Below are 11,502 nucleotides of genomic sequence, written 5' to 3'. Positions count from 1 at the left end.
AACAATGAATGCGGTAAATTAAGAGAAAACGATAACAGTTACCAACTAATTAACCATACTGGAACCTCTCCCCCGCTATTCTCTCTTCACAAGGTTTTATTGACATTTTGTAAAATATTATAGTTACAATTTAATATTGTCATCCAATGACATTTGATGCGTGACACAATTTAATGTTCTCACACAGGCAAATTTACTAACAAATAAGAATAGCGAAACAAAGATTAAAGTGAGAAAATGAATAAAGAGTGGATTTCTCACAATATAAAAACTCATCTTTTGAAAGTAAAAAAGAAAATATTGCAATAATGCAGAACACTGGAGAAATACAACAAAAGTGAATAAAATGAAAAGGAGTATATTGAAAATGATGCCAGGTATTTACTATTTCTTTTTAAAAATAAAGCGACATTCTTCCACATGCAATCACCACAAATATTATGGTTCGATTTCTCCTTCAACATACATAAAAAGGATCAGCAAGAAAGAAGGGCATTTAAAGATTCATGTCTCGTCAGTAAGTCTAAATTTCCCCTGTATTTTAATCAAGTTAAAATCTTTAGGTCTTGCCCAACCCTCGCCATCATATATACCACGGCTGTACAAATTAATCATTCTTTTGTTTAGAACTAAAGAAGATTCGCTTGCAGCGCCTAAATGAACACCGGACACAGTTATAAACAATCACTAAAATTATTGATGCAACCACAAGGAATAACCCCAAGACGTCTAGAAGATTTCGTTGTATGAAGTTGAGATCTTTGAGTGGACTTCTCATGTAGTCGCCTCCATGTTTCATCACGTGATTGACCCAGAATGCAGCGCGATCACCTGGATGCATTGATCTGCTGCTCAGACGAGATGAGAGCACCTTCGCCATCTTGGAATAACTGCATAAAATAATTGGGGAGACGCCATTACCTAGACCTTTATTTAATTTTTTTTATATACTTTTTTAGGAAAATTATATCAGTGCTCAATTTCAATGATTCGAAATAAATCCAGATCGGATATATTTTTAATCCTAAAAATAACTTCTTAATCTGAAAAGCCTTGAATAAATGTCTTTTGACTTAAAAAATTGTAAATCCAGGGAAGCGCTTCATGAACATTTTCGTCCGACAAGTTGTCAGATCTGAAAAATTTCCTTATTTATTTATTTATTTATTCAGTTTTATTTAAAAACAGGGTAGTCCTTTCAGAGCCCAAAGGCCTGCTTTACAAAGGAGCCCTGTAGACATAGAAAGATTTACAAAATAATGAAATACAATCAATATAAAGTAAAATACAGTACACAATCAAACTTACATGACATATCAATGATATCACATTAAATGAATCAAAACAAAAATTGATTTTGACTGGCTGAGAAGCATTTTTATTATGGAAACTGTCGGATAAAATGGAACTTGTCGGATAAAACGTCCGACAAGTCCTTTCATGAAACGCTAAAAAGGTTTAAATCTAAATCTAGTGTTCGGCTGGTCACTATTAACAGCCGATCGATCTGGAATATATTTCAATCCTTGACATTTATAATCTTTAATATATTTTTACGTTATAATTATGTCGCCTGGCAGACAGCATGATGTTGATATGAGCACTCAATAAACAGGAGGATATTTATTGATTTTGAGGACAATTTTCGCTCTTATTATTTTGTATCAGTCATCTCGTTGTAGTACATGGAGTCATTTGGCCACGTTTGGGACATGTTTGACTTTTTACTTAGCCTTTCATTTTAGCATGCATGTACTCTCTTCATATTAAGTTATTTCACGTTTGATGTTTTTAATCCAGTTGTACTGCTGTATATACCTGCAAGATGTAATTCAGCCTTTTAGCTGCGAATGTGCAATAATAATGAAACCCTTTCAATTTCAATATATATATGTTTCGCCAGTGGCGAAACAATGCAGGGGCACATCTTACCCGTGCCCCCCCCCCCCACCTTGAGAGGCACAACAATATATTTAAGGTGAATATGTCATGCATACGCAAGTTAGGACCTGGTTTTCCCTTTTTTATTTTGCTTGTCAAATTTTTCCTGGAACAACATGACTTCCATTTTGCATTGGAACCTTTTTTTAAATCACATAAAATTAATGGAATTTCATTTTCTGTATGCAAATTCAAGGAATGACTGAAAGGAATTGTGATTAAATGAAACATAATAAAAAAAAATAGTTCTCTTGCAACGAATATTCTGGCAAACACGTTTTAAAAACCAGTCCATCAAAGAAATTGGTCATGCTGGTATAGAGCATTATACTAATGACATTTTGAAGTTATTTTAAGTAAGAAATTTGACATAAATATCCAAATTAGGGACGAGGATTCAAACAAAACAGGCCTACTTATAATACACACAGAAAATGAAATCATTGAACAACTCATTTTTAGTACTTAAGACCATTATAGACAAATTTGAAATCAAACAAGGCTATATAAGTTCAATCATATGTAAGAAAAATGATTTCAAAAATCTTATAAATACTAATTATTGATTAATAAACTCTCTCGAAAGGGGTTAAAAATAGGAAAATGCAGGTATATCCACTAACCTTTTATTGCTTAAGATTGTCTTAATAGCGTCATCCAGGGTATCCACTGTCACCCTGGTCTTGTCAAGGACTATACCGAAACCCTGATGCTTCAGTCGTACCCCTTGGTCGATAGCATCACCCGTCAGTGGTATGATAATGGCCGGGACACCGTGGTATATAGTCTCGTAAAACCCGTTGTTGCCGCCGTGGAAAATAAAGAGACGTGTTTTGGGATGGCCTAGAAGAAGAGGAGGAGGAAAAAAACACACGATCAACTTATATTTCGAGAAAAAAAGGAAAAACAAAACACATATGCATCGACTTATCTTCTGCAGAAACTAATATAGCCTTCCCTGATAACCGATGACTTTATTCCGTCTTCATATGGTGATGTTATTCGACGACATACGCCTGTCAACCCTTTATAGGGAGCAGTTTTGGCAAGTAGATCAAACGGAACATATATATTCGGGAAAAAAATCAGAAGCTGTTGTAAAATTTAAATGTAACAGAACAACTTTGAAATGTATGTGTTCATATCAAATGCACGACTCTGGTGACACCTCCTAAAACACCTGCATTAAGCTAAGTTACTTAATTCCTTCAATTAAAGAAGATACCGAAGACCATTTAGACCAGTACCTTCAGGCCTACAGATCCCTTACCTAAAAGATCATTTTGTGGCAGCCATGACATCGTTTTGACGTTCGGAGGTATCTTAAACCTTGGTTCACCTGCGAATTGCCACAGGACCTTCTGTTGCGGATATCGTCCAAAGGCCTCTGCGAACGGCTCAAGGAACTCCGATTTGATGTGCGACACGTAAGTGCCCAGGGTGAACAAAATGACACCCTCATCGCCAGAAGACTGCATGAATGCTTCCAAGTCCTAGCAAAAACAATGCAATTCAATGATAGGGGAAACAAATCGATATACATGTATATATATGTCCATCTCTTTCCTCCGGACTCACTGCTTTTTCGTTTTTCATCTAAGAGTTTTAGTCTGATATAAGCATCATTGAAATTTAAAAGACTCTTTTTGAAAAATAGTGTCGGCTTTGGATATGTCTTAATGTAACCCCTGTTATAAGATATACCCATGCATATTTTCTTTTTCGTTGCCGATGAGCTATTTCATAATCATAATGTCCAATATATATTGGACACACTTTTCCTTAACCGAATCAAAAGTAACAAAAGGAACGATGAAGTTTGATCGGCCTTACACCGATTCTATTTTGATCTACACCGTTTCCATATAGAATGATGAGTAAATTTACGATTTTAACCATGTTATACACTGTAAAAACTGCGGTGTTAAAACTGACACCAATTGGTGTTAATAGAGGACCACACCCTAAGGTGTTAAAATAACACCCTAGAGATTGAACATAACACCAAAGAATGTAAATGTAACAACCATGGGTGTTAAAGGCAATTTAAACCTCCAAGGGATAAACCCAAATCAATTGAGTAAGGCTTGTTCGGTTAGTTCGTCACTTACCGCATTCGATACAGGATTATTGGGAAGTTTCATTTCAGAATGATTTTGGCAATCACCTTCGAACTAGTCTCAACACACCTCACCCTTTTCCCCGGGGAGCCACTTCCATTCACGAGTGGATACCATGCGCGACCATGGGGGTCTCGAAAAGCACCCTAAACACGTAATTTCCATATTCTGAAAATGCACCCCTTAACAAGTATTGGCGTGTGAAACCCTACCCTTAACAAGTTTTGGAAACAAAACGATACTCTTGGCAAATATTCCCTGAAATGAAGCCCTAAAGAAGTACAGGATTGTTTTATTGTTACGGGTCCTTCGGTCGTCGGCTTTACCTTATTTGATTTAGTACGACCCCACCTTCTACACCTCGCGCAAATCGGACTCTAAACACGTAGTGTTGGGGCAAAAAAGACATCCTTTATAAGACATTTTAATTTTGTCTCATCCCCGCAAATTCGACCCTAAACACGTAATTTTCCTAGTGAAATAGATACCCTTTTTTCATTATTTTTGCGTTTTTGACACCCTTATCACGTTACGTACGTAACGTGACCTATCGTAAAAAAGACATCCTTTTTACGTGTTTTTTTGGTCGCGCATGGTATCCACTCGTCAATGTAAGTGGCCCACCGGACCCTTTTCTGATATCAAATTTCCCTTTATGAAAGCTTACACTTGGTAACGGTGACACCGGTCTGGCTGTGATGCCTCCTATCGGGATAATATTCGGGAGAAGCGGGAGAGGGAACTCGACGGCAAAATCGAGATTGAATAGGAATAAATCGGTGTAGATCCCCACCAGTTCTGAAATCGTACCGGTTAAATCTGGTCTGATCTTGTGGCGCTCTCTAAGTTCGTTGAATGGTTGATTCATGTACTCCAACACCGGGTAAAATCCTTGGTTGCCTACTACGTTGTTAACACGCTGTATGAATAATGAGAATAGTATAAAAAGTACTCTTGTTCTTCATTTCCTTATTTTTACAGGGGCGGGACAGACGTCCTAGTTGTGACGTCATGATATTCTTAAATGAAACGGCAAACATTTCTATTTCTTTTCTTTCTAAAAATGTATCTATTGATTTCTCAATTTTAAAATATAAAACAGATCAGTAAAGCAAAGTAAAAATAACAATAATCAGAAAAAATAATAAAAGAAACCTAAAAACAGCGGCTTACAAGATTAAAGCAAGGTCAATGATTGGGGGTATCGCAGCATTAGATATAGGGAACGAAGGGATGCCCAAGGCAACACCTCTACACTCTAAGAAATAAAGGTTCAAAATTGAACCCCGAAAGGTTGATGCAAAAATCAGCACCCTATGGGTTCAAAAATGGAACCCTGCGGTTGGGATTCATTTTTGCACCCTGCGGGTTCAAAACTGCACCCCTATGAGTTCAATTTAAAATTTAGGGGTGCAGTTTTGAACCCACAGGGTGCAAAAATGAACCCCAACCGCAAGGTTCAATTTTTGAACCCCAAATCAAAGGTTTAAATTTTGAACCCATAGAGTGCTGATTTTGCATCAACCTTTCGGGGTTCAATTTTGAACCTTTATTTCTTACTGTGTATTCTTCATACTCTTCTCCCTTCTTTCTTCCCGTTTTTTCTCTCTTTGTTTTCGTTTCTCTTCCACTTTCTTTGTGCAATTATTTGTTAAAGCACGGTTCCCATGTAGGGCCGCGGATGGTTATCATCATGAGATATGAAAGAATTATCACTGAAATATTTGGCTTTTAGTTTTGTATTCATACCATTCCCATTGGAAAGAAACATAGTAAACTATATGTGAAAATATTATTCATACTTTAAATTTTATCGTTGATTTTATTCAATTATGTATTCTATTATTGAAACTGAAAAATTGTAATCGTAAAAATAGCAGGCAAGTTCACCCTTAAGAAAAATTGTAATTGTAAAAATAGCAGAAAAAATAGTAAAAAATGTTGGTGAAGGTTTGAGGAAAATCCGTTAAAGAGTAAGTTATTACAGTTCAAAGTTTTGGATTTGTGACGTCATAAACGAGCAGCTGCCCAATGTTATTTGTATGGTCCCTGATGACTTAATTTTGTTTTCTTTTCATGATCGGGTGTGAAATGATTTGTCTATTAATATACAAAAGGTACATTGAAAACCATTTTCAATTTTTTGAGAAAATGACATTTCATTGATTTGTTTACCATTCGCTAGTGTAGGAATTCTGCTCGCATATGACATCACAAATCAAATAATTGAAATTCTAATAACATTTTAATTACATGATGAATTTTTCTCAAACCTTCGGCAATATTTTTTTTAATTTTTTTCTGCTATCTTTACAATAAACTTTTTGTCAGGGTGAACTTCCCCTTTAAATATTCTTATCGGTATGATGTATTTGACTATTAATTGTTATTGATTTATCTATGTATGTTTTGATGCATTTTATCATTCCCAAGCCCCTCTAGTAAATCAGCTTTCATAACTGAAGGGGAGAACCCTGGTAACAGAAAAGGGAAATAAATAAATAAATACATAAATACTGTTACAATGCTCACATTCAACAGTGTGAAGATATTTTCACACTGTGGACACCTCGACAGTGTGATTGCTGACAGCGTGTTCACATGGTCGACTATGTGAATGCGTGGTTCACACTGTTGAAATACTCAAATTCAACAGTGTGGAGGCGACTTCAGTTTGTGTTCTGCACTGTGTCACACGCTGTGGGACACTGTTTCTTTCCAGAAGGGATAGTATTCTTATATAATGTTGTAAATGCCTACTATGACCAAAATCAACAACGATGACAATTATCAGGGGCCGCGGAAGCGGGGCGCTGCCCCCACCCTCCCCCCCCACTTTTTTCCAAAACCGTGTACAAAAACGTAAAAATGACCATATGATTGTGATTTTTTGGATGGTCAGCCCCCCACTTTGAAAACCGTTCAGCGGCCCCTGATTATATTGATTATGAATTATGGGACGCTGAAACACTATACCTGCAAAAAGGACATTGAGCTCGTATAACCGGTCATAAAGCTTGGAACGTACGCTAAATTCACTGGATTATGAGCATAGGCGGTGAACGTTGGCAGAGACATTGGGGACGATAAGACTGCCGTTGCGTTTATTTTCATCGCCAAAAGCAGACTGCACAACCAGATCATATCGTAGACGACCACGTCGAAGTTTCCCGACTCGATTTGGTGGATGACGTCGGGGTTTCGCCCCAAGAGGTCATCACAGTCATCGGCAACCCCTTGACGAGCTGTTTTCATCATTTTGAGCAAGTAAGCAACATTATTCGGCTCTAATGCATTCTAAGAGGAGATAAAAATAAAGATAAGTCGATTCTCAACATCCTTTCTAGTGCAAATACTGAAAATGAGAAGAGTCAAACCGCATCCATGTATATTATCGTTATTATTATAGCTACAAGAAAATTATTACTAGTTTCAATTCATCGTTAAATTGTAGATTGTAATTGTGGATAGATTTTGGTTTTATTTTGAACTAAGTTTCACTTTCAAGTATATTAATCTTAAACATAAAAATGGATAATTTGAGCTAACATGACACCAACATACTAATCGAGGTTTTCCCCAAATAAATAATTTTATCATTTTATCACAACACAGTATTATACATCAACTTCAACTTTAAGTTAACTTATTTCTTATTATAACTTCGATCACCATTAAAGAAAAAAAAAACAGGCATGATTTATAGTGAAAATGTCATCCAACTCGGCTGAAAAAATAGATAATGTTATTCATGAAGTTTGGCTTACTTCAAGAGACCAGAACATGAGCAATGTTGGCATTTTATAGATCTCGATCACATTCACAGACTAAATATATGAAATGAAAAATGCTTCATAAGTTAATTGTAAATGTAGATAGGGAGATTTAAGTTTGATACATTCTAAAAACAGGAAATGTTGACTAATCATTTGAAAGGTTGGAGGAGTGACAACATTTTCTAAATGTTGCATTTACCACTTTAAATGGTTCTACCCAACACTTAAAATGTTTAGTGTAGTTGGTTTCAGCTTTATACAAGGTGGGATGTAACATTTGGAAAAGGTTTTCACTCCTCCAACCTTTCAAATGTTGATTTAACATTCGAATTTTTAGAGTGTAATGCTAAAAAGATTTGTTTTAAAGGACGTTTTAATTTTGAACGTCAAATAAAGTTTTTACAACGTTTTGTGTTTGCTGAGTGAGGACATTTTCAAACTGAATTAACTTCCAACTCAATTTTGGAAACATTTTAAGTTCCTGAAAGGGATAATCAGGGGATATTTACAACAAAAAAACATGTGACCGAAATACTTTCACCCTGCTTTTTATTCAAAATGACAAAATTTCTCTCAAAAACATCTGTTAATATTTACCGATGTTAGCGAGCATATATAACCGTAGAGTAGAGGGATTTTGTATATTTTCTTTATCAACAGTGAAACCATAATGATACTGATTTGAATAGGTGTGCTGGACAATTGAATATTAGATTTAAATCAGAAAAAGATATATGCAGATGCCATCTATTGTAAGCAAGGGGAAGTACAACTGTATACTCTATAAAGAGGACTGTGCCCAACGGAAAAAATGAAGAATCAGAGGTTGTACCACTGCATCGAGATTTAAAAAAAATGGTCATGCAATACAGCTATTGTATTGTCGAAAAAACCCAAATTTCCCATATTAGCCAAAAAATGTCGTCTGCACACCACGCGTTCCCGTATAAAATTAGGCCAATCCCCGAAGTCGCACCCTAGCTGGGGCCCCGTTTCATTTTGCCATTATGGCAACCTTAATTTTGATTGGCTGTTGAGCCCTGTTACCATGGTAGTGGCATAATGGCAAAGATGGCAAAGTTAGAACAGTTGTAACTCTTTATGAAACTGGGCCCCTTGTTCTTAGTTTGTACTTTTATACTTTTATATGTTAGCTTTCAGTTGAACGAATCATAAAACAAATTAAAAACAAAACTACGGATCAATAATTGTACCGACCACAATAGTAGAATTTCAGATTAAACTGATCGATTGACCAACCTTTGAGAAGGCCAAATGTCTCTCTCTCACAGAGGCGATTTGTTCGGCTGTCTGCTCAAACACGATAAAGTTCAATTCCGAATCTTCAATATTTTCAGCCCTGTACGCATACGCTTTGCTAATAAGAACCGTGACGTTGTGTCCATGTTTTACGAGGTATTTTCCTATCGTCTTCCCAACAAAGTAATGTGATCCTTCGCCCAGACTTGTGGTGATCAGGACATTACCCGCCTGGAGATCTGATGGCATGGTAAAAAACACTACACAGAGAAGTATGAAAGGGACTGTAGGCCGAGACCTGTGTCTTGTTGATGGATGTACAAAGTCCATCCCGGAGAGATGACCCGCGAAGCTCTCTCCGAAGGGAAAAGAAATTTGCTGTGAATAAGGGGGTCTTTTCCTGCATCAAAACGAATGGTGATATATGGCCTGCTAATGATTTAAAGAAGAGTACGCATTTCTAAAATTACGTTCCCAAGGTAAAAATACATCACGCGTACAGCCATCCTCTTCCGGGTATAAATGTTTTATCGACCTATATTGCACCTGCCTTTACATCTAACACTCAAAACAAACACTCAAATACATGGAAGTAACTTTGATCAGAAAAAAAAAACTGGCTGAACTTTGGACAGTGTTGGATTCGAGATCAATTGAATACGATTTTTACGATCGTAATGATTCCATTGTTAATTATTTATTAATTTATGTGGTTTAGGGTCAACATTTTTTCTTTAAATACCTTTGACATATATGGCTAATAGGAAATCCCACAGGGCGTATGCATAATTCACCCATTTAACAATTTCATGCCAAAAGTTCGTTCACGAGTGAAATGAATATAGATGAATAAATTTCAGACCAGTAAAGGTCTAATCATTCAAAATTTAAAATGAATATATTAAACAAAACAAATCAATTGTTAACAAAGCTGTTTTAATGACAATTAATACATTGACAGTAAAATGCTGAAAAACTACATGAACCTTACAGTAGTTTAAGAAGTATTTTATTATCTTAAACTATCAAGTTTGATTTTTAAAAAAAAAATCTAATTCTCAATAAATCAAGCATGGTTGTTTAAAAGTTAAACAACTACATTAAGGTTCATAAAAAGAGCAATGTATGAAATTTCGAAAAGCATTTTTACTGTCTATAGGCCATACATTTTAATTCTTTAGAAATGTTTTCATAACCAATAGCTATATCATCGATAGGATATTTTCAGGGTTTTTTCTGATACCTTTGTTGTAAATTAGTGATATAGAATTAGACATTGGGACGAAAAGCATAATACATGCATGAAATGTAGAAAATGATTCCACCCTCCCCAATTTTTTTTTTAAATAAATTTCTTTCTTTTTATAGAAGTGGCAAAATCGGGAGGAGATAAGAAATGGTGTTCAGTTTGGATAATGTTCTCCGTCACGGAAAGATAAAAATGTAAACTAATTGAAGAACAATAAGAATGTTATTCCACTCCACTAGCATATACAATAAAATCACTTATTATTTTATTTAACCTTCTTAATAATTCAAAAGATACTTGTTAGATTAGAATAATTGGGCGCCTTTCGGCTGTTTTTCAATTATAATTTGCAATATATATTTATATACTTTGTTTATAATGCAATATATATTTATATACTGGTGTTCATACCACGTTAACTTACCGTGCAATACACACGAACTGTCCTCCAGATTGTGGTATAAATACACACACACACGCACACACACATCCAGTTTCGTCATCATACACGCTCAACACCCACAAACACACACATTGGTTCATCCGCACACTCACACACAAAACACTGGTATACGTATACTCTCACCCGCACACTCACCTGCACACACACACACACGCACACGTACACTCACCACCTTCATACAAAAGTCACGCACTCATACACCCTGAACATGCTTTCTTACTCTCATACACACACATCTTTCCTGGAATGTCAAATCCACCTGTAATTGATTTAATCCATGACCGAGAATTGGAGAAATGTTCTCCAAAAACCTTAAATATGGGACAACTACGAAAATGAGATATGAAAATAGATGTATCATGAAGCCGAACAAGTTTTTTTATGAGTGAATGAATGTAATCATGTAATCACCACTATTATCTTTTTTTCATACAAAAAGCTTATGAAATGATGAAGAAAATCTCTCGTATTACATTGATAAAAAAAGGCTACTTACGAAATACCAACCAAAACTTGTTTATTACATGTATCTGAGTGAATATTGTGGTAGATACGTAAGAAAATTTTTTGACAATTAAGGTCACCCTCCTATTTGCATTCGACATGATTATTGGCATATCATATTTTGCTCCATTGAAAGGCGAGTAAAATATTACACTTCACAAATAAATGCAATTTATGCTAAAAACATAT

General features: G+C 35.5%; 1 protein-coding gene across 3 annotated transcripts; it reads right to left on the bottom strand.

Annotated features, from left to right (window-relative positions):
- Window positions 1-225: 225 nt before the first annotated feature.
- LOC121420103 (UDP-glucuronosyltransferase 1A1-like) lies at window positions 226-9,637 on the bottom strand. 3 transcript variants are annotated; one of them, XM_041614634.1, is made up of 6 exons: window positions 9,098-9,637; window positions 7,038-7,358; window positions 4,729-4,980; window positions 3,212-3,434; window positions 2,565-2,784; window positions 226-890 (listed from the first exon to the last, which is right to left on the bottom strand). In XM_041614634.1, the coding sequence occupies exons 1-6, from the start codon at window positions 9,425-9,427 to the stop codon at window positions 608-610; spliced, it is 1,629 nt and encodes a 542-aa protein (XP_041470568.1). In that variant the 5' UTR covers window positions 9,428-9,637; the 3' UTR covers window positions 226-607. The 3 variants fall into 3 exon arrangements, with proteins under 3 accessions (XP_041470568.1, XP_041470569.1, XP_041470570.1); XM_041614635.1 differs by having other exon boundaries at window positions 226-895; window positions 2,570-2,784; XM_041614636.1 differs by having other exon boundaries at window positions 4,855-4,980.
- Between the last annotated feature and the right edge of the window lie 1,865 nt (window positions 9,638-11,502).

Source organism: Lytechinus variegatus, chromosome 8 (assembly GCF_018143015.1).
Source record: "Lytechinus variegatus isolate NC3 chromosome 8, Lvar_3.0, whole genome shotgun sequence".
NCBI lineage: Eukaryota > Metazoa > Echinodermata > Echinoidea > Temnopleuroida > Toxopneustidae > Lytechinus > Lytechinus variegatus.
The sequence above is the reverse complement of the archived record's forward strand: the minus strand, read 5'-3'. Positions and strand labels throughout refer to the sequence as shown.